General features: G+C 46.6%; 1 protein-coding gene across 1 annotated transcript in view; it reads left to right on the top strand.

Moving 5' to 3' along the window:
- LOC311000213 (nck-associated protein 5-like) overlaps positions 1-24,411 on the top strand; it is a gene marked incomplete at its 5' end in the record, with an annotated part of 121,476 nt that overhangs the window by 27,627 nt on the left and 69,438 nt on the right. The window contains one exon of the mRNA XM_083990866.1: positions 11,973-12,046. Within this exon, the coding sequence (XP_083846992.1) occupies positions 11,973-12,046 (74 nt within the window). The remainder of the gene's footprint in view (positions 1-11,972; positions 12,047-24,411) is intronic.

The following is a 24,411-nucleotide window of genomic DNA, read 5'->3' as shown; positions in this document are numbered from 1 at the left end:
GATTTCTTGAAGGAAACACTTAACTGGATTCAGAGATATTTCAACACAGAAAATTAGAGATGAATGAAACAATCCCTGTTTCTTAGTATTTCCTCAGTGAAGTCAAATTTAAGACTCTTCACCAGGACTCCATGTTGGTTTTTTTGCAGTGTTTTTTTCAGCCTTTAATATCAGCCATTGATTCTTGAGATGAAGTACCGGCAGTTTGGATGCCTGGCTCTTTGTCATTAAAAGACAGGCTGTTGGTAAGATCCATGAAAAGGATCAATATCATCTGCATGTAGTAACATTTGTCTGTGTGTGAGTCATCCGGCAAGCTGGAGCCATTCACATTATTGAGTCCCAGTCACTTTCTACAGACATAATATGATCTGTATGCCTTTCATGAGTCCATAACTCAACTTTATGGTGATGCGCTTGTGGCGCTCAATGATTTTCCGAGCTCCTCTGCGCGCGGGTCTCCCAGACATCAGAGCGGTGATTGGGGTTTTATGAGGCGGGCTGAGCCTCAGGTGAGAGGGATTGAATGAAAGATGCTCAGCACAGGACCGTTTGACCTCCTCGGGGCTGATTGTCTGCGGTGTCAGTGGTCAGCGCCTTTGTGTGTGGCCACAGCGGTCACTGAGGGGCTATTGAGCCCGGGAGCCGTCATCCATCTGGCGCGGCAGCTGGAGGATCCAATAGATTTCCTCACATGAAACAGAATTCCTGAGATTATCTCTGCGTATTCGTTTATTCGTCGTTTTTCTCAACAAAGCGGCCTATATTTACTCTTTGATAAATACTGCAGTACATCCCTGCCTCTCTCTCAGTTCATTCACACACAATTCACAAACAAATGTTGTTTTGGAAGGAATTTCCTGGTTGGATTTTCTGTCTTCCCCGCCCTTCCTCTGTCTCCCTCCTGCCTGAGCCGGAGCATTGAGGAGGGGGACTATGGGACTCAAGTCGAAACCGGCTGAATTAGTGCATTATTAAGCCTTTCTCCCCCGACCCACATCCCCCTGCTGCTCGCATGGCCGGACTCCAGCGTGGGGTCTACTCTGTGTACACCGGTGAACCTGGAAAAGCATCTGAATGGTCTCAGGATACATTTCACTGCAGTAAATGGAGCTCTTATGCACAGCGAGTGCTCAGAGAGGATGCTGAAATGAGGTGATGGTGAAAGCTCTTCATTTGGCTCACGAGGCTCAGATGGACGGATTTGAGCCGGTTAGTCTTTCAGGCTTCGCCGCTCTAACAGCGTCCTCAGGCATCAACCCCACAACACAGACTAAGTTTCACATTTAGGGAAATGAGCTCATTAAGTTCACCATGTCATTATCACATCTGCACAGCAAACATGAAATCAAGCCTATACTCTCTCTCTCTTAATATATATATATATACGTATATATTGGCCTTTTTTAAACTAAGCAGCAAATAGTTTCAGGGCTAGATTCAAATGATCCCTCATAAAGTACAAAACAACCGAGCTGTGTGTTGTCTGCTTGCTGTCCGCCTCCATAAATACAATCAATGTGGTCAGTCCAACTTGTGACCTAAAAGGGGAACAATGCAGAACGCTCCAGTATAGTGCCATGGTAAACAGCTCATGCTGAAGGTAATGCTTTCAGAGGACAGAGGGCATCTGATGGGTGAGCTATTGTAACCCCACAGAATGGAGCCGCTGCCTCACTTCAATCAGCCCCGTTTGAGGCCTTCGCTTGAGAAATGGCTTCCAGAGGGTTCAGAGAATGCCGGAGCATTGGCTAAAAGTCTGTGTATGTGTATGTGTTGTGTGTTGTGTGTTGTGTGTGTGTGTGTGTGTGTGTGGGGGGGGGGGGGGGGTGGCTGCCCCAGATAAAGAGGGTTAGCTGAATAAACAAATAATAATGATAGAACAGTGTTGTTATTGTAAGAGCAAATAGCCGGGCTAAGCAAAGGAAATTCAGGTCCTTGCCCCGCAACATTTTCCCACAGTGGCGGAACTATCACATTCTGATCCCAAAATATCTCCAAAAGAGTCCAAGTGTCGAAGCGTCTCAGGATATGAAGACATTTTAAAGCAAATAAATAATATTTGAATTCAGGTTCCTGTGTGGGAGGTCAGTTATGATAGTGATGAATTCAATTTATTTATCAGATAGACCTTTGACATATGGGGGTTTTTTTTCGGGGGGGCCCCTCAAAAGTCCTTAAACACAGAGAAATCCCAATGTGTTTCAATCCCCGGGACAAGAGAGTATTCAAGTCCACTGATGTCACCCCGTCTGAGATGCTTAACGAGAAACAGAGCTCATGTCAAATTCTTCCCAGCTCCCATCTGGAAGAAATAAAACAAATATGGCTGCTAAAAATAAGTCTCCACTTGAGATGATAACAAGGATTTAGTGCCATTAACTGTGTAAATACAGTGTGTGGTTGGCCCCAGATTCATATTGAAATTCCTTCCCAACCTGGATGAGCTCTGACTGTAAAAAAGCCAGGGCTGCAGTAATGCCTTTCAAAAAGCTGATGATGGTCGATTTAAATATTTTATGCCGCTGAATTATCGGACTCTGCCGGTCCTCTCTCAGATCACTTGACGGAGTGCGGTGAGCTGCAGCACTGAGAGGTCTTTGTTCACATTAACCTATGAAATGGATGCAGCCGCAGTCGAGTGTAGATGATCTCTTCAAGCCAAAATCGCTCCGACATGGAAACTGAAATATAAGAACAAAAAAAAAAAAAGAAAAAAGAAAAAACTCTGTGCTTTGAGGGTTTGTCCGCTACACACAGGCCTGTTCCACATGAACCATTTGCGACCACAGCTTACTGTACATGCAGATTGTGTATTTAGGTTGCAAGAGATGATTTCATCATTCAAATTGCAGCTTGAATGATGCAAAGTTGGCGAAACAGGGCCTCAGGTTTGAATCCGAGCTGCTGAATGATGATGATTTTGCAGCTGCACTTGCATGATAGCGTAAACAGCATAATGCTATTTGCTGTGTTTACAGGCCTTTAGAGCAGAGACAATGACAGAATTTAACCCTGACTTCAGCGTGACCCCAATTTTCTCTGGATAAAACAGCCATTTATTGAACGATTTGGTTCGGTTGCAGCTTCAAAGCAGCACTAATCAAGATTATTATGTTGTTATGATGCAGACAACAGGTCAAATGAGTACTTATGACATAAAAGGAGGGAGATAGGGACAAACTCACAGATGCATATCACTCCACTCTGCATTTTATCTTCGGTGATCATTGTTATAATCTTTAGCGAGGTGGGAACCTCAGCACCCGGGCAGGTAAAACCAAACCAGTAGAGATCCAGATCCTTTGACGATCAGACAGTTGCTGTTCATCAGCAGCAGTGCACCTCTGGTGAGGATGAACAGGCAGCAAACAAAGCATTGTCTAATGTATTATTTAACAAGGCGAGTTCACTAAGGACATTCTTATTTACAGTGGAGCCTCGGGGCTGGGTTACGTTTCCACATCAGGACCCTCTACTCTCTTGTAATGTAGGTTACCGACCACCCTCATTGGTTGACCCCTTTTCGTTTGAGGTGTATCTGTTTAGGGAAATGTGGTGCATTACTCACTCACCATAATGCACATTTTTCCTAGTTAGCCGTCAAAACAAAACAGGCAACCTTTTGGCCACAAGCCTGTTTAGTTAACCCCGAGGCTATACTGCCACCCCCACAGTCTGTCTGAGAAGATGCACCAAGGAGAAAAGAAAAGAAAAACACGGTGATCATCTCCTCTGCATCTCCACAGAAATAATTCATGACCACGGGAATAATCATCGCAGCGAGTCCTGCAGTAGAGGTCAAAAGTCACCACAACCCATCTCTTTTCACATTTCTCATTATTATCCCCCAACTACACCTTCCCTCCCCCCCTTTAAAAGAAGAAATCCCATCCCATCCCACTATATCTGGATCCTCTCTCCCGTCACAGTCAGGTAAGATATAGGCAACGCGGATCTGATAAGCATGAGTGGCACAGGTGGGTCCGGGGATGACAGGAATCGCAAACAAACAGCGTCCTCTTGTCACATTAACATTTTTCTCGGTTATGGTTCCTCGCATGCCTGCAGGGGGAAATCTCCGCTCCCTATATCCCGAGGCAGGAAGGAAGACAGAAACGAATGTCAGACGCTGACATTAATGCTTTTTTTTTTTTTTCGAGCAGGAATGCAAAACGCTTTGCCTGCTCATTTCGTCTCGACATCTGCCCGGCACCTGGGTCGAGGGGGCCGACTCAGCTCGCAGACAGGCCCGCGTCAATAAATCAGACTTCTGGATTAAACAGAGGAGAAGCTGTGATAAAGCCGAGGCCCGAAGCTAATGCACGTGAAACGTCGGGAGAATCTGACAGAGTGTCTCGGGCGAGAAATATCTCTGTAAAAACACACGCTTCCAAGGTCAGGGGATTGCCGCCGAAAGAGACTTTGTTGTGTTTGCAAGTCTTGTGATTTGTTACCTGGGATGTTATATCAGCTGAACCCCCTTGAATTTCTTGTTTTTTTTACTTCAAATTTAACTCGGTGTCATCATCCCGGGGTCGTAAAACAAGCCTGCGCCGTGGGTCGTCTCAGGTATCTCTTAATTTGTTTTGGTAAGGACATAAATTTCTGCAGGGATGAGCTGGAACAAAACCAAAGCAAGAGTGTGAAGCATGACGACACAACCGAAGTGTAATGAGAAGAGGTTGAGAGAGCAGAAAACGCAGAACAGAACGCTCTTTTGCTCAATCTATAATGTGCCTAATTTCCCGTGAAGGGACACAGTGGCCGCCGCTTGATCAACCCTCTCCCCTCCGCTCTCGCAAAACGCCTCCACGGCTCGGTTATAGGTTAGGTGTGGCGCCCGTCTGTCAAAGCCAACGCGTAAACAGAAGCCCCGACTTCCCCTCTCGTCGACCGACAAACATCTGTTCAGCATCAGCCCCTTTCCACAGAGTTGTCCCCGTCCGCTCTTTGTCTCTTTTCAGTTGAATCGCCGTCACCGCCGACGGCCTGTCGCAGTTTGACATTGAAAAATAGTTGTGAACACAGTCCCTGTCATTGGCGACTTGATGTTTGTGTTTGGAAAGCTAAATAAAAGTACACAAAATCAACTTATTCAGTATTTCATAATGCATTATGATCCGTTACATCCCTTTTTCTAATTGTGAGCTGCAGCTTTAACAGCGGAGGTGTTTGGCTCTTCCTGGTTTGTGCCAGTGAAACAGATCTGCTCCTCTCCCTTTCGCTCACTGATCGTTCTCTCTCTCTCTATTTTCCCCTCTGCTCCTCTGGGTTGCCAGGTCCAGGCTTTTCCTTTTCATTCCTGTCATCGGCGGCTCCCCACCCCTCCCTCTCCAAGTACACCTGGCTGAATATTGGCCCCCAGATGATAATAAAACCCCGCAACCCCCCAGGCTTGTAAAATCTGGGCACAGGCGCGCTGCAGACTCCTACCCCCTGTGCGCTAACTGTTTCCTCGATTCCCATCCTGTCTGGAAACATCGGTACCAGCGTGGACACACTGCGTATTTGTTTTTATTTCAGAAAGCTGCATTCCTCTGCTGCTCCTCCCTGTCGCATGTTTTTGGAGATTTAAAATACTGAGGGCTGGGAGCAAAAAGTGAGAGGGGAGAGACAAAGAAAACAAAAAGAGTTGGATGCATTTCAAAAATGGAAAAATAAATATTTGTGTGCATGAGAGACAATAGAGAGTCTACTGTACTGGATGCACGCATTTCCAGCTGTCCTTGAATCCAGCATTGTTCAGCAAAACAACTCCTGATAAACGGAAAATGTCAGTTATAATAAGGCCAGATTTATAGATAACAAGTCAAATGTTGAGACATGAACTAAGGCATGAAGAATGAAGAACAAGTTCTCCATAATTCTTTCTGTTCACTGTGCTTTTATTTTGAAATGTAAGCATGATTTAGTCAAAAACACACAAACTGATAAATGCACATGCTTGCAGAGGTTCTGTGATGCCTGGTCCACACAGGTAGCTCTGTGGAAGTGATCAAATAGCGATGTCAGGTCCCATGTATTTCATTCCTCGGCTAGTTTTTCAGCTCTCCCCTGTGAGATCCACGGCGCGAACAGCTTTGCCACTGTTCCCAACAGGCATGAATGGCCCGCTCTGTCGAAAACCCCAAAGAGGGCAGAGGAGGAGCCCGAACAGACGAGGGGGTTATTTGAGCGTTTGGACGTATCTTAATGTTTGGAAAGATAATCTGCAGGGATTTGGATTCCTGACGGTGGCGAGGTGTTGATGTTTGGGCTGGGCCGAGCCGAAGGTGCTTGCTGGAGGAAGAACATCAGATAAACCCAAAACCTGCTGAAACTCTCCCTCGACGATGAACAGTGCTCCCTTTTGTATCTGGAGTAATCCATATTCCCCGACACTCCTCCATCTGGGGCAGGTAGGCAGATGAAGAATATCCCGCTCACTGGAGCCATTTGTTAGATGAATGTCCTCGGCTCAATGAGGCCACTGTGTGAGGCTCCACAACTTTACAGTCATTGAGGTTTTTGAGGTGTAATTAGCCCGTGTGGCGCTCGGCTCAGTTTCAGCATCATTTGTTGAGGGAAGGTTCATTAACTGCGAGTTGGTAAGAGCTTGATTTGATTGTTTTTACTTTAAGATGAATATTCTTCAAGTTTGATTGATGGATGGATAAATTGGGAGATGATAGATGCTGCAAATTCTCTTCCTCTTTTCTCTCTATTTTTATATGGTCAGCATTTTTCTTGCTGTAGCATTAAATTTATTTATTGCATTCTCTTCCACTCCTGTTCTGGATTAAAATTGCCTTTACACACATGAGGGATTCACAAGCAACAATAGAACATGATTACACAGAGCTACTGTTTTGTTTGTAATATTATTATAATGTGATCTAATTATCATCAGTTGCTGCTGTTTCACATTAAAAGCATTCAGCTGGCGAAGCACAGGCGGTTTTATTGTTCAGCAGCTCCAGGAAACACGATGTAATCGACACCTGGCTTAAAGTAATCGCACATCAAAATCAAAATCTACAAAAGACGACGTTAGCGGATCGGTGGCATTGCCAGGACTGAAAGCTCAGGGATTACACCTTTTAAAGTCGGAGTGTGTGGGTTTGACATTTGGGGAAAAAAAAGATTGTGGTTACTTCAGTTACAGTATGAAAGTTGGCCTTGCTTCTTATCTTCTCCATCTACTACATCAAGCTCCACACCCTTCCTCTTTGTCTTGCTAATGGCCAGGCTACTTTCTGCATTGACTTGGATATTGGAGTTGTCTTTAGATCATCCACCTGTCCAATATGATAATGCATTATATATAATTCATACTGAGATAGACAGAGATATAAATTGGAGAGTATGCCTTGCGATAGCTTCGCCGTTTGATTGACGGTCGGTGTCTGGGAAGAGGAGCGCAGCCACAGAGAGAAGGGGGGTTGTGAACTTGTCTCTACCTATTCCACATCTAAATCTGTCTTCTGTCTTCTCAAGAATCAACAATTTCCTCCACGGGAACATGTCGACAGCGTGATAAAACCGTCTAAGATCACCTCTTTGTCTGACAGATCACAGGTCTGAGTGGCTTTTTCCCACGTGAAAGAAACACACATTAACCTGAATAGCTGGCCTTTCCTTTGATAAAAGACAGGCCTATCAGGTGGAGTTATCAGGGTCTGAGGATATGAGAGCCTGATGGGCCGGGCTGATATTATGACACCAGGTCATCGGGGATGTGAGTAACGATCTCTGAATGAGGGATCATCAGCGCGGAGCCTCAAAACGACGCTGATAAGACTAATGAATTTAAACGGAGGCTGACTGATATGCAGGGACCTGATAGGAGCAGAGGCAGGTTTCTGGAGGATCTGCACCCAGAGACAATTAGTCAAACTGATTAAGTTTGTTACCTCACTATGGATTATATGGCATATGAGTTTCATTGACGCTGATTACATTTGCTGTGTTTACATCTGCGCTAATGATGTTCGCATTCGCGTTGCATGGCAGGAGAGTTTGGCAGTCGTGTCTTTCTTTGGAGGGAGGCCAAAACCAACAGCCGTATCAGATGCGGTATCTCCCACACCTTGAAAAAAGTCACTGCTGTAATTCATCCTCAAGTGTTCCATAAAAAAAAAAAAAAAAAAAAAAAAGGAATCCTGCTTTCTGTTGGCATAACCTTTGGCTCGCAGTAGCCCGTACGGGAGCTCGGCTTTCTGTCAGACCTGCAGCTCAGGGGCTCCGCAGTTGCTCTTGCGGTCCCAGAGGCCGCGCTGGCATGTCATCAGTCCTCATGAAATTCATGGCAAGCGGAAGATAGGTCGGTGCGATGGGATTGGGGGTGCAGGGACGTAGAGGGTAGAGGTTGCGACCTTGTCTTTGGCAGGGCTTACTACGCCGCTACAAGGTGTCTTATCTGTAAAGGCCAGATCTGCAGACACATCAAGGCGGCGGAGGGGAACTCATCGCGGCGAGGACTTCAAGGGATCCGCGCTGACCTCGGTTGCAGGTCTTTTTATCTCGCCGTAGGTTTATTTAGTTTTTCCAGTTAACTCCGAAAAAGGCCCATATATAAGAACCAGACGCTTTCCTAGGATGTGATTCCATCCCTCCTAATCTTCAAGAATGTGTGAAGGAGCAGAGCGTGCTAGCAAAAGTCATATGGATGAAAAACGCATCTTATGTTTTATTACTGAGAATCTGGACCATTAATCTCAAACAGATTGCGCCGGGGGTTTGTGTGTCAGTCAGCCTGTCGGACCATTTGCATGTTAATGTGGCCAAAAGTGTGCTTTTTGCTTTGTTTTGTGTTTTTTTTAATTTTTTAATTTCCCCTCCCTGCTCAGCTTTGCCAAAACAGCAGGGAGCATGATGCTTGTTTAAAAATTTTCATAAAGGCACTGGTGCAGTCGAATGGGGACTTGGAGCTACACCGACCCCCCCTCACACACACACACACACACACCAGCAAACATGGCCGGATAAACACTACTGAGAACCTGCGGTCATAGGGCAGGAATATCAGCAAACACATTACCTGCCAGGTTAACCCTTGCTTCGCCCCTGCTCAGATCATAACAGAGAAAAAAAAATCCATATTCTATCCAATAGCGGCTTTTAATGAAAAATCCAGGGTTTCATCTGCAGCTTAACGTGAAATCTAACACCTCAGAATGGACTTCTAATCATCAACATGAGGTGTTTTATCTCCCACACAACTGCAGATATTTCTTAAATAAAATCCCAGCATAACTTTAATAAAAGAATTAGACGCAGCAACACATCAATAAAGAACTCACCTAAATCAGCTCCTGAAGGTCTGTGAAAAGTGTATTAGCATTTGTTTTAAAGGGCTTTTGTGATTTAGTATAGTTTAGTTTGGAGGTGATTACGCACTCCTTATGAGCTTACAGCTCTTAGGACATTTTAACCTCTGTAAGGAACTGCAGTTTCAAGAGAGCTGGTTCTGTGAAATATGCGTCCGATAAAGTCTCAGGTCAGTAAATTCTTCTTTCCCCCCCTCCTCTCAGTCTACACGTGAGTACCTGGGCCTCGTGGGAACAGTGCGGCTTTCACTCACGCCGTAAAACCGTCAGGAATAATGCCTGGCTGAAGATATAACATACATGAGTCATGCTTTAAATCTCTGCTTTAAATACCCCCCCACCACCACCACCCCACTTCACATGACAACAAGCATGCTGCATTCTCCACATTCCTCCATGTGCGCTGGGGATTATTATAGTGCCCTGTCATTAGCAGAGGTCCATACACGATGACAACACAGACTTAGGCAGCTTTACTTCACGTCTGATGTGGCCTGTAAATATTTCCCCTGACATGGGGGCTTTCACAATGAAGGTTCCCCTTTGTGCTGCAGCCGTGATCATTATGGGATCGAGTTGCTAATGGTCTCTCAGAGACAGACGTTTTTACCTCAGACAGGTTTTTTGGCTGCGAGAAAAAAAAGAAGTCGCACTTTAACTTGATGAGATGGCAGATGTTAGTTTTTTCTTTTGCAGCTTCGAACTTTTTGCTGCTGGGATGCTGCAAACATCCTACTGCATGCATCTAAAAGAGCAACATGAATGTGATTATTCGCCATAGTTTGGGCTATTGATTAACTAACTGCCGATGCAGCCAACAGTAAATTAAACTTTTGGAGCTGTGCTCAGCACTAATGGCCTCTCAGCCGGGGCATGAGTGGCATCCTGGCTGTGTGGCACTTTGAGACTAGCAGATGGCTTTGGGCCACTGTAGTTTAGATGCTGTAATTGGTCGCTTTCCAAACATGAGAGATTTGTCACACTGGTTAAGTCAGAATTAATGATGGCAGTGATGGATGAAGAGATGATGCCTTGACGTTTCTTTTCTTTCTTTTTTGTGGAAAAAGTGCCAGAATTTAAATAAAAAAATACGGCACCACACTGTCAAGCAATCGATCTGTTGTTCTGCTTCGGCGTCAGCCCCATTTGCCTAATGGTCACCCAGAGTGCCCTTGACTGGCGACTCGGCAGGCCGCCTGGACCTCTGCCACTTTCTGCTGGCATCGCGGGGCAAGTGGCGGTGGCGGGGAGTCTTGGAGTGCGAGCCTCAGATGTGAGATTAAGTGTGATAACTGCCTCACGGGCGGCGATGGGAAAACAGCAAGGAAGACTAAACAACTGCACTTACTTACTGTATTTAGACCAGCAGCTTCTACTTGTGAACATCTGGCCTGTTGAGTCTTTTTGCTCTCAAGGCCACAGGTTAAAAAAACTCACGCAGCGATAGCAGACGAAAGTTTAAGTCTGGTCAGGCCTCAAAGGCGGAGGGGGGTCACGGGGGGGTCAGAGTCTGTCCTATTCAGACTGCAGGCGCATAGAGAAATATTATTATAATTACACGTCTGAAAAATCAATGAAGGACTGGAGATTGCGGAGGATTTTTGAGGCTGTCGCTGGTTTTGGTTGCATTATATTGGATTCAGATTCACAGTGTGGTCGCACAGAAATGTGTTTTGCTGTTGTTACAATAATCCTGTTTTCATATTGACCAAAGGGTTTTTCAAAGAAGTTCAGAAACAACAGGGTCAGTGTTGAGCTTTTGATTGACTTTAGCTTCTTTGTGAGTCTTTGTGTTTGATTAATTAGAGGAATGAGCTAACAAAAACAAGAAGCTCATGAATGCGCTTCCCCCTGTCCTCTGACCTCTTCGCAGGAATCCCCGTTATTTAATCACACCGAGAGCACATGAGCAGAGTCTCCAGAAATCAATGGAGAGCATCTGTCCCGCGGAGATAAGGGTTTACCCAGGAGATGCGTCATGAGCTGTCAAGCTAACCTCTAATTAATTAGTCTCAAAAACCTAGACCACACCGATGTGACAGCATCCAGTCACAACTGGCTGCGTGTTCTCTACTGTAGGTCTGCAAACCCAGATGGTTGAAGTATGGTGCCTATGTGGCCTGTTTCTTACAGTTGCATCCCATCCCATCCCATCCCATCCCTCCCCCCTCTGCTTTATGTAGTCGGGACCACAAAGAGGCAAATCATTAGGCCGGAGCCAAGAAATCCTGACATCTGCTTTTTCCATTCCGCTCTTAGCCTTAGCTCATTTCGTCCGTGCTGTAACTCAGTAGCGCACGTTTTGGGAGTGTGGGGCTATTCCCAGCTGACATTACACAGCTGGGCTCGCTTCTGGGCCAGCCGTTAGAAGTTACCCAGAGGTGCTTCTGGAGTTACACATACTGTAGAAAAAGAGAGGAAGAATGGAAGAAAGAGAGAGAGAGACTAAACTGATTAATCACACCTTTTTCTTAAGAAGAGCACTTTTTTCTGTGGAAAAGCAGCACTACACTGGTTTACTGTTCTTCTTCACACTCAATAAAAACAAACACAAGCCAGTTGTGATCTTCATCAGCATGAATATCCACTGTTATCATTGTGTAAAGTGTTTTGCATGAAGCTGGACTCCATTGTTTACTCTTCTCTGGTGTCTTCTTGCAGGAATACATGGACGCCAACAAATGCATCGACGAGCTCCTCAAACAGCTGGAGGAGGAGCGGCGGAACGTCCGAAGGTAAGAGGTCCTCCATAGCTTTTTTGGGGGGGGGCCAGATGTTTTATTGCCGAGGCGAGGAACATCAGCAGCTGCCCCGCAATCCATTCCGCAGAACAATGTTGTTTGGTTTCCAGCGCGAGACAAGCTTTGTACGCCGTTCTTGAGAAATGCTTTTTTGTGTTTGGAAGCCCACTAAAAGAAAAAAGTGTCAGACAAAAGGAAGGGGGGATTCTGGGCTCAGTGTGGGGTTGACTGGGGGCATTTCTCATGGAGGTCCTTTTGGAGCGGATTTGCCCAGACAATGGGAATGAAGAGCTTATGGAGATGCCAATCTAATGACCTTGTCCCCTCCGTGCTCCTATCGTCCCGAGCCCTTCCAGTGATGCACCGCCCCCGCAGAAAAGAGAGACAATTTTTTAAACTTCAGCCTCTTTTGTAGCCGGCCTCTCTCCATCTCAATGGAGCTGTATTCCCCCCAGCTCAAAGTAATTTTCCCCCTGAGTGAGCAGCGAGGGGCTGGGGGTTGGACGCAGGGGGATAGGGGTCTCAGGGTGGGTGGCTGGGGGGGAGTGGGGGTGGATGACCACTGACCATCCCCTTTACTAGGCCAGGGCAGCCCCTTAATAAAGGAAGTGATGTGTAAAGGAATGACCCTCCCCACCCCTCTTTATAGGACAGGGAAGTCATCTTCGCTGACACCCAGAGTGACCTCACAGCCACTTAGAGAGGCCAGAGCGTCTTTGTGGGGACTGACCCGAGTCTTGGACCAGAGGACCAGGTGGTTTTTAAAAGCCATGAACTTGGATTGGTTGTTGGAGTGGTTGTCACGACCACAGTCGGGGCTTGAATTGATTTGTGCATCTGGTAAAGGAGTTACCACGGCGCTGGGGCTCTGTTCATGTTACAGAACAGAAACTTAGCGGTGTTAAACTGCGTCCAAACTTCAAGTGGAGAAGACGGGACGTCAAGCGCTGACAACACAAACACGCATAATGCATCGTTCGGTTCGGTCTTACACGCAGGAATGAGAGGTACGACGCGAAGGCAAGAGCTTGTGCGTTGGTTGAGACGCAACCGAAGCCACGCTCGGTTTTTAGAAACAACAAACCACCAGGATGGTGGTATTTGTTCTCATCACTTTTCCAGTGTTGTTCATTCAGCGCGGTGACAGTGATAAATGACTCCACAAAGGCTTTTGTTGAGTTAAAACACAGACTGCAAGTTGAAAAAAAGACAAAAAACGCCTCTTTCCCCTTATTAGGCAGCATCTCACGATGCCATAGTTGTCTCCCTCCACCCCTCAGAATATGGGGCCCATCAATCCGTCAAGAGGAGAAAGAGAAGCTCTTACATTCCTCTAGTTCTCTGCATCCCATACGTCATGACCCAGTGACCCGCTGCATTCATGTCTCTCATTGTATCGTATTATAGGGTAGTTTCACACTGCTGAGGTACACAGATTGGACAATTATGACTTCTCTTTAAGCCCGCCGACTTTTCTGCGTCGGTAAGGTGTATCAAATATCCCTGTCGAGGGCGAACGCAGAGACATTTCCCTTTTGTTGTGGTTAGAGGAGAGACTGTGAGGCATTTTCGATAAATCGTTAAAATACGCCGCTGTCAGTGGAACTTTGGAGCCACGAAGAAGTAGATGTGGAGAGACTCTGGTTGTTTGGAACAAGCTCAACATATGGGTCAAAAGCAGATGTATGCACGACGCTGCAGGAAGGAGATTTTCCAGACGTTCAGTGGTTTTTCCTGCCAAGTGAGGAATCGTATATAGAGTTTAGATTACGTACTGTATCATACGTGTCAGAAGCATCTGCTGTATCCTATGCAGGCACACACAAACATGCAAACACACACACACACAGACACAGTCTCGCACTCCGTCACAGCATCATTGCTCGATGGAGCACAAAACCCCAGTGGGATGCTGGCCGGGCTTTCCTGCACCCTCTATTCAATGTGACCACGTCCTTGACAGACGGAAACAAAAGCTCCACGGCGCAGTGTCAACATCAGATGGAGCAGATCCAAATTTGGCAACATCAGATGCAGCGTACAGTATAGAAACCAAACCCCCCTCCTTATTCATCTTTTGTTTGCAGGGAACTCTAATTAAATATGATCAAATATCTTTTTTTAAAGCTTTACAGTGTCATTAGTGGCGGCTCTGAAACGCTGGCGACAAACATCCTGCGTTTATTACAGACCGGCGTTGAGTGACAGACGTGCAGGACGGACATATGGATGCTCGGCAGCGCTAAAAAGCATGACGGGGCGGGGAGTGAGTTTGCATGACCTCTTTCTGACAAGCTGCTGCGTCAAGGCACCGTGACTGTGTAATCTTCCCTGTGGATTAAAACAATGTAGATTAGATTTTTTTTTTCTTTCTTTTTTCCCTTTCTATCTCCCGGTCTGGTTCCAACAATTTTCCCACTCTTGATTTGAGCTGGTGTTTGTTTCTCGCTGAATCTTTCTTTGACCTTGTTTTTTTTTTTTTTTTGTGGGTCAAACCGCGGCCGGTGTCGGGTCACGTCGCCCGGAGCTGGCCTCACCTCACCTGCCACTTTCTCTCTCTGCCGGAGCAGATGGCGTTCGTCTGTGACCCTTTCCACACCTTAGAGGGCAGGGAGGCACAGGGAGTTTTGGAGGAGGAGGAGGAGGTGTATAAGGAGGAGTGGGGGGGGCAGGGGGCTCAGCTGGAGATCCAAAAGGGGCTTAGGACAGGTTGCGTGGAGCGGGAGGCTGCAGCTGCACGACATTAGCGGCGACATCTGCCGATCAATAAGCTATTTGTCATGTTCATGGAGCAACGGTGCCGTCGAAGACGAAGAGGTCAGATCAGATGTGTGCTTTGCTGTGGGATTATGGGTAATAGGACTTTTCTTTGCCTAAGTGAATCTGCCTCTGGGTGGGATAGAAATTGACCAGTCCTGTTGTATACTGTAGCTGCTCAACGTTCCTGCTCATTTGTCCTTGTCTCATCAGAGGAGGAGACGTCTGAGGTTTTGATTTTTGGGGCCGACCGAAGTTGCTTGGTTTTTGAAGGGTAGGTTTATTTTGAAACGTCTGCTCCTAATCAGTATAAATCCCTCAGAATCGTTTTTCAAAACTCTCCTAATTGTTTCAGCTATTAAGAGTGTTGGTTTTTAAGCCACTAATCACTTTTCATTTGTTTCATTTGAAGTCAGAGAACTGAGAAATGGCTCAAAACCGCTTTAAGTTTTCCTCAAATTTGTCGCTCAGGGGGCACTAATGGAAGAAAACGTCCTTGCACTTAGAAGACGACAAGGTCAAGCGAAAGAGAAACACACACACACACACACACACACACATGAGAGAGGGGGAAAAAGACCACAGCGCAAAGCTGGGGAACAGCTTTACAAATCTGGACCTTACTGATGTTACTACAAGCCATATCTGGCCTCAAAGACGCCTGTGTGCTGCCGGCGGTCTGAGCGAGATGAAAGGCTGTAATCCTCAGCTGAAGTATGTGGTGAGGCCTGTTCCGTCGATGAGGAGGTGGATAGGGTTCAGCCTCCCCGCAAACGCCCCCCCGAGGGATCCGCCGTCTCGGCTGGGTGCGAGCCGCGCATTTTACAACTTTAATTGGATAAGTTGACCAGTGTAATGCAATAATTTGATCACGCTAAGCCCCAAAGAGATCTAATACGCTCCCAAAGTATATTTGTGTGCCCTCTGAAGTGAATGACTTAGCCTAATCCATCCATTAGACGTCACTTTACGGCCCAGGAGTCCAGACTCTTTAATATCTCGCAGGAACCGTCAGTGGGTAAATAAATCAGTCTATGAAAACTTCATTGGGACCTCCAGGCACTGGTGGAATTTGGTGTTTGGATCATTTAAAATCAGCATGTGTGTCTGTGTGTGTAGAGAAGCTTGATTAAAGCGCGTGAGGTAGAAACCATGAGGAATGCGAGGCTGAGAATAGGAGGTAATGGTGCTATAAGAGCGTCCCTTTCATGTGTGCTATCTGTAATTAGCAAAAAGCTCTTCACATCTTATAGCGTGATTGATTGTTGGCATGTAGTGTTGAGCTTTACCATACTTGTCAAGCTGCGAACGTGATGATGAACTCCTTAAAGCGATTCGTCAGGGAGGTGACGCCGCCGCTGCCACTGCTGCTTTGACACGAGTCAACACGTGTGCGTTTATTCCAGCTAAGATTCGCTAAGCCCGCCCGTCTCCCCCTCGCTCCTGTAAACGCCAAACACTCAGGCCCCTGATTCATGAGCAAAAACTCCAGTCCCCGGCTGAAATACATGCATCAGTTTTATTGAGCTTATGAGAGGAGGAGGTTAATCGAACGGGTTAATGAAGCCTTTTATTGACGCTCCCTCAAGGTCGTTCCATCGCTGCTGGTCACATACTGTAGCGCCGCATTCCCATGCACACACTGCTACAGTCGTGACATGCTACGGCTGCACCACCTGCACCCCCCTCCCTTTCCACATATTATTCACCAGAAGCCTTTAGATTTCTTTTATGATGCATTCAAGGTTGTTTTTTATTCATTTCGAACATGTAAAACAAAGGCAATAAGGCACAACAAAGGCAATAAGGCTCAATTTCAGTTTGTTCTTTCACATAGACAAGTTGAAAATTGGAAACAAAAACACAAAAGCATAATCATACATATTTGAAAAGGAGTGAGAAGAAGGTTATGTATAAAGCCAGGCTTAGCATAATGGACGTATCCAGTTGCAGCAGATATACAGTAGTAGATATACAACAGTGAACAATACTTGTTGTTTCCAGCTGGTGTAGGGATGTAGCGGTTTCACAACAGCGTTTTATAGGACCTGTGACACGTATTCTTGGCATTTGCATTGAATAGGCTATTATCTGCATTCCTAGAAGCAATTAGCTGTGTTTAAGACCTCAGTCGTTGCATAATGGGTTATTACCACTGTTGTTTGTCTAAGCAAGTTTCAGACTCTTAATAGGAACCAATGTGCTGCAGGAAAAGCACTTAAAGAATGTGTGGGTTCAGAATATTACATTTTTATCTGATTCCAGGCAGGTTTAGTCAGTTGTACGTTTAATTAAATGAAGTTTCGCACTACATCCAGGTCTATTAACCTCCTCCATTGTGCGATGAAAAGATTTCTTCTTATCAAGATAAGCTGTAGAAGCATGTGCTGCGACTCCTTTTGTGCTCATGAGAGCGTGTAGTTATTTTGACTTATATGGGTGCTGCACAGCGCTGCGGAAAACATCCTCGCTTTAAGATTAGAAGAGCGATAGATCCTGTGTGTGTGTGTGTGTGTGTGTGTGTGTGTGTGTTTTATTTTTTATTGTTGATAGATCCTGTGTGGTTTGGGGTTGTTGATAGATCCCGTGTGGTTTTGGCTGGTGGAAGTCACAGTGGTTGCATCCACGCTATTTACCTCCAAGCTCAGGGCTCTTTGGCAAACATCCTCTCATCTCTCTGAGGAAACAGGAAGGAGTGAAAATTTGTGAAATCCACAACACCTCAGACTTCAGAGGGCGCCCAATGATTTAAAAAACAACAAATGTTTCTTTAAGTAAATCAAACAAATCCATGAGATCATGCGGTGCCAATGAGACAACGCTGTAGCTGCTGCAGAGGATACAGTACAGTAAATGCACCGGCTCAGGAAAAGTCATTATCTCATCCCACCGGGCTGTAGATCCAAGTTGTTTAGGAAGACCTCAGGAATGTTGCATTTAAACATCAATAACCTATTACCACATTGATTTAGACTTATCAAAGCTTTTCTAATCGCATCTAATGCTTCCAGTTTACAGCGAGATCCGGTAAGTCTTCAGGAGCGACTTCTGTAGTTCCCTTGTAATGTGTTTGCTTCAGCTTCCTGCAGCAAGTTTGTATCATTGGGTTTGCTTTCCATTGTAGTGTTTTTGGAGGAATCTATTCTCTACAGAGCTGAACCATGGAAATACTGGGAATACTGGGATTGTTCACATGTAGAAGCACTATTAGTGACTGTTCCTCCGAGATTACTCCATAATTGTCTCATTTATTTACCGTAATCACACGAGGAATGAAAGTGTTCTTCGTGATTTACTTGACATTAATTAAAGATTAACTCCGTCGGCGTTAATCCCGCTCTTTCCAGTCGTGATGACTTCCAAGCGTTTCCTGACTTCCATGAAGAAGAAGAAGAAAGCCTCTGGCCTGACCGCCATCCCCGCCTGTCGTTCCGCCCCCATCCCCCTGCTTAATGAAACATGACCGAGGTGCATTATCGCTTTCATTGTATTACACACTTCATTCTGCCACACAGAAGTTAACCATCACACACACACACACACACATGATCTGTGGAGGGGCTCGTGCAGCGTGACCCATCATGTGATTTGCATCTGTCTGGGCGTTTTGCCTCCTCGAGGCTCGCGTTGAGTAAACAAACACGCTGCCTGTGTACGGATTGGCATTTCCTTTACTCGTCCTGATACTGAAAACAAACACCCCCCTGCCCGCCCCACCTCCTCCCAAAAAAAAAGGAGTCTAGCCATGTTGACAGCTGAGTATCTCCTGGATGGATTGTAGCCACCCACTGCACCTCTGATGTGTCTCTAAACCCCGCTCAACCCCGTACTTTTCCCCGCTCGTATCAGACGTTAAATAGCTGTTCTCAGAATCATGGCTAAGCTCAAACACAAAGCAAAGAAGGAGACAAAGTTTTTCCTCTCCTGCTCCCCCCCTCTCTGTGATTAATGTCCAACCGGGAACGCACACACACCTAGACGACGGAATCGACCTGTAATGAGCTGGAGTGAGTGACACATGCCGGCTTCCTCCGCTCGCTCATGTGTGACCTGGCTGCAGGGGATTAATGTCACGGAGGGAGAAGTGTGGCTGGAGGCTCCACTGACAGGATGTTTGTACATTTCATGGACATATAGATGTAAACTTGCTCTTTGCTCTGGTGTTTTCCATTCCTGTGCACCTATAGTATGAAGGAAAATGTTTAAAATCCATCCCACCGCGTTCATTTTAAGGCTGGAGTTGAAGATTTTACATTCCAAACATATGATAAGCCCATAAAATATGATACATTGGAAAACATTAAACCATCCAGCAGCTTCAAGTGGCTGAATTTAGCTCCGTCTGGACAGGCTACAACATTAACATGCTGCCTACATGTTAATGCATTAATAATTTAACTCTGTGGAAGGAGCACTTCTTCACAATTATGAGTTCATCTTAAGACCGAAGACATGAAACAGGAACCACGAGCCGGACAGAGTTTAAGCAATTTATAAAGGTATGTAGGTTACACTAGAGCTGATGGTGATCGTCTTTGGCTTCGGTGCAGATGCTGAACATTATCTCAGTCTCACACACAGATATCACGCTCTCTCAGAAGGACTAATTCCAATTTTCTGATCTTGTGTTTTTAATGAAAATCAATAATAATGATTGGAAGCCGATCAATCAGGACACAAACTCTGTATTTCTGTTTAAACTGAGTATTTTTTACATTGTTGAATTGCTGCATAACCCTCCTGTTGTCCACCTGGGTCAAGGAAGGAAGGCAGGAAGGACGAAGGGAAAGAAGGACGAAAGGGAAAGAAGGAAGGAAGGCAGGAAGGACAAAGAGAAGGAAGGAAGGAAGGAATGAAGGAAGGACAAAGGGAAAGATGGGAGGAAAGAAGGAAGGGAAAAAGGAAGGAAAGATAGATGGAAGGAGGGAGCATGTCGCGGAAATCTTGGTTCTGCCGGTGGTGAGTCAAAGAACAAGACTGGAGAGGTAGCATGCACCCACCACAAACAGATTGGGTCAAAAAGGAAGGAAGAAAGAAGGTAGGAAGGGAGGGAAATAGATTGTGGAAAGAAGGAAGGGAAAAAGGAAGGAAAGAAAGATGGAGGGAGGGAACAGATTCGTTCTAGGAAGGAAAAAGAAAGGAAGAGGGAGGAAAGAAAAATGGAGGGTCATTTGGATCAAAAGAGGAAGGAAGAAGAAGTAATGACGAAGGGAAGGAAGAAAGGAAGGATGGAAGGAAGGGAAAAAGGATAGTGGAAAGAAGGAAGAGAGAAAGGAAGAAAGGAAAGAAGGAAGGATGGAGGAAGGGAACAGGATGATCTTAACTCCACCCAGACTAACCAGTAGCCCAGTAGTACAGCAACTTAGATTACAGTTCAAAGGTGTTTACACTCACATGTTTCCTTTCTGTGTGCACAAACACACACTTCACATACACACACACACACTCACACACACACACTCACACAACCACAACCACCAGCATCCCTTGGCCCCAGACCACCCTGCACCCCATTACAAATCCATATCGACCCGCCGTCCCTCCAGCCACTGTCCCAGCACCATCCTGTCTCCTTCCCTTCGCCCCCCCCCCTCCTCTCTGTGGAATGCTAACCTAGCCTGTATGTGTGTGTGTGTGTGTGTGTGTGTGTGTGTGTGTGTGTGTGTGTGTGTGTGTGTGTGTGTGTGCGACAGTGGTGGAGCCAGGCTGGCTGTGTGGGCGGCCGAGTGTTTCCAAACAGTGGAATCTGTCATTGACACCCCTGGCAGAGCAATAAGCAGCGCCTTAATGAGCTCAGCAGATCACTCAGCGCAGAGTGGACACACACACTCACACTTACACACACACACACACACTCAAACGTGCATGAATATTACCAATACAGACACATCATCATATATACATTGTAATAAATGCACAAATTATAGTGTAAAAGACGTATATGCAGATGTAACGCTCATTAGTTAAAATGGAAGGAAACTAACAACCAAACATGGACTGTTTCCTCATAATGGGAAGGAGGGGGATTCTGGGAAATATGCATCCATCTATTTTGACCAAACCACTCCACCGCCGGCCCGTCTGTTTACGGCGGTCGCAGCCAATCGCTCAACGAACGTCCGCTCGCCGTTGATGAAATTAAAACGCAGCGCTTCCTTCAATATTTCTTGATTACAGCACATATGTACGTGTTGGTGCTGACTCAGCCGTCCATTTGTCTCCTCCGAATGGGACAATGGTGTCTAATTGGTGACCACCTGCTCTTGGAATCGAATCATGCTCGCTATGTATTCAGATTTTTCCCCTTTGCGAGACAGCTGCACGTATGATAAACACAATTACCTCTCCGCATGACACTCCGGTCAAACACGCCATAATCAGGCATCATGAATCTCTCCCAGTTTTTTTTTTTTTTTTTTTACGATGACAAACGGCCACCGGCTTTACGAGGACCTCTGATAACGAGAACTTGACGGGATGTGTCAGGTTTTTTATTATGATCGCAGTTGGATGATGCCCCAAGTAATCTATACAGTGTGTGTGTGTGAAGGAGGAAACTCATCCCTGTGTGTTTATGTTTCATCTCTAAGCCATCCAGCCCCCGCCACCCTAAACTAATTTTCTCACATGGTTAGTGTCATTTAGGACATTAGTGACAGTGAATGTGGGGCGAAGTGGCGGCGGCGGCCCCGGCTCTAAGTCAGCGCCGTCCTTTTCTTCCCCCTCTTTAACTGAGCTCTCCTGTCACTGGGACCCTTTTAATTCCCCCTTTCACCCCTCCGGTGCCCGCCCCCTCTCGCACTGGTCCTATTGGGGAGCAGACAATAGAGAGTATCCCTCCTCCTCCTCCTCCTCCTCCTCCTCTGCCTCTTCATCCCCCTCCTCTCATCTCCCTCGGCCCTCGCAGACGTCCTGCCTGGTTGATGCTGTGGGCTCCAGGCTGCAGTTTGTCACAGCCATTCAGCTGAGACTGATTGTGATTGTGGCAGATGGGCTGGAGCCCGGTCCGTCACTCGGCCCAAGCACTTCTCTTCTCTCTTTTTCTTTCTCAGCCTTTTCTCTCTCTCTCTCTCTCTCTCTCTGGCTTTCACTTTCTGTCCTCTGCTCTCTTGATCTTCCTCTCCTCCTCGGTTGTCCCTATCTGCCTTTTGTCAGCAGCTTCTCTTTCTTTCTCCCGTGTCGTCGTTCCAAACGCTTCCCCCCCCTTTGCACATTTAAACAGGCCGCCAAGTGTTTTCAGATGTAGAGAGTTTTTTTTTTGGGTGTCAGAATGGGTGGCTCAGCGTGGATGAAGCGCCGTACCACAGAGACAAAGGTGCGTTCATAACATTTCACCGGTTTAGTGTTTGTGGGATTACTGAGCTCGCATCTGAAACCACTTTTTTTCCCCCCTCTCTCCTTCCCTCCAGCACTCAGATGCAAATGGGGAAGTTTGCATCTGACAGTTTTTTAGTAACTTTCCAAATCTGTCAGCGTGCCCACTGCACGCAACATTTGATTTTCTGAAGGCTTCCTTCCCTTCATTTTCCACATAATGCCTTTCATCTAGAGCCTTTACATGCAAGATAATGAACGCTTCCAAGGAGTGGCTGCACATAAGTCGCTCTCCATGTGTGTGACTCATCCTGTCTCTTTGAGCCACCTTAAAGTTTGGGACTTTAACTTTTTTTCCCTCTTTGTGTGTGTCTTTATTTGCTCTGGTCTTGTCTTCTTCACTCGTCCCTGTCTGTCTCTAAAAGAGTCCACTTAGTGGAACATCACACGCCGGCTGCTGCTTGCCTGTTCACGTTCCCCTTGTTGTAGTTAAACCCCCCTCAACGCTGTTGTCACCCCCCAAAAAACTCCTCCTCCTCCTCCTCCTCCATACAACCCCCCACCCTAACCTCGCTTCTCCTCCCCTGAGGAAAGAGCCTCCTTCAGAGAGGCAGGAGAGCAGCTCTCTCCCTCAACACATGTTAAACGTCCCGCAAGCCTGAAGGAGGAGGGACGCGCTCAGAGAGAGAGAAGCAGAGACAGACTGAGGAGAGGAATATACAGGGGGAAACATACAGCCAGGAGGCGGTGTGGGCGGCGGGGTGGGGGGAGAGGAGGAGAGGAGCCTCGGAGCGTGTGTGTGTGTGCGTTAGTGAGAGAAAGAAGCACAGCACAGAGGGAGAGCGTACGTAGCGCGGCGAAGGAAAGGAGAGGAGAGGAGCAGCATCGGGAGAGTCAACGCACGTTTGGCAGATCGAGAGAGACAGGGAGAGGGTTAGAGGACAGGAGAGGAGAGGGAGGCGAGGGTTTGGAGTGCTTGAGGGAGAAAGAGAGAGAGAAAGAGAGGGAGAGGGAGGAGAGGCAGTTTGGTCCCAGTCAAGTAGAAGAGGCAGGCAGGGAGCAGCAGCAGCAGCAGCAGCAGCGGAGCCGGCTAGTGCTGCATTGTGGATGTAAACTTTATCATCTGACGGGATCAGCGGGGGGAGCAGCTGCGGAGCGGGAGGGAAGCGTGCTGGTGGATTACCATGTGTGTCCTCTGAATTGCACCAGGATGCTGCATCTCCACCGGGGTAAGACAGACCACACCACACCACCCAACAGGCAAATCAACCCAACGTGCAAGTGCATGATTTCCACTGTGTTTTTTTTTTTTTTTGACTGACTGCATACATGCACACTCAGCTTTTTTTGCTCCTGTCTTAATGCAGGAAAGGCTTGATGGTTTTTAACCCTTCAGTCGTCCTCACATTGTTTCTGAGCTGCAGTTTTTCTTCATAATCTCCTGAGGTGGGAACATATTTCAAAGAGCATGCGTTGTACACACATGTGCAGGGGATGATCTCCTGATTTGCACTGAGCCTGATTAGCCAGTTTCAGGGGGTGGGAGGTGGTGGTGGGGGGGGTCGCGTGTCCTGTTGCTAGTGGCAACAGCATAGTGGCCTGTGTTAAAAACCACTCGGATTCTGATTGATAACAGAAGGAAACGGATACCCGTCGTTCAAGCAGCGGTAAAACAATCCAGCATTGCAGGGGATTTGTATGTGCAGGAATGCGTGGTGTGTTTCCCCCCCTCCTCCCCTCCCTCTCCACTCCTTTTTCTTTCCTCACACACACACTCTCTCTCTCAGGCAGATTAAGATTTTCTATCCCCGCTAATCCCACGCCGAGATGAATGGTGACTGAATTGAAGTGTGGATACAGCTAAGTGATGGGGAATATGGAACGGCCGGTGGATGCAGCAGCGGTCCCTCTTTTTTTTTTTTTTTTACGGCCATGCTCCGTTAATGTGGTGTCAAGTGCCGCGGCGCAGCGTCCATATGTCAAAGTTACAGCAGGGTCAGGGGGTCTTTCCTCCCAGTCAGCCGTATTTACTGTACACAGAGAGAGAAAGGAGGGGGGGGGGGTTGGGGTTGCCATGTTTGCAGCTTACACACCCAGGATGCCAGTTAGTCGCAGGGTTCTGGCTTTGTATTTATAGCCAGAAGTGGATTTGTTGCCTCTAAAAACAGCAATGCGAAGGGAAACATGAAAACGAGAGCATGGGAGAGTACGGACGGTATCATCACTCTCTTGCTGCTGTTGTCAACGTGCCAGAGAGAAATGCCATTCTCTGCCTTTTGAGTCTTTTT

This window comes from Trachurus trachurus (assembly GCF_905171665.1).
Source record: "Trachurus trachurus genome assembly, chromosome: 2".
Lineage (NCBI taxonomy): Eukaryota > Metazoa > Chordata > Actinopteri > Carangiformes > Carangidae > Trachurus > Trachurus trachurus.
This window is presented reverse-complemented; position numbering and strand designations above follow the sequence as displayed.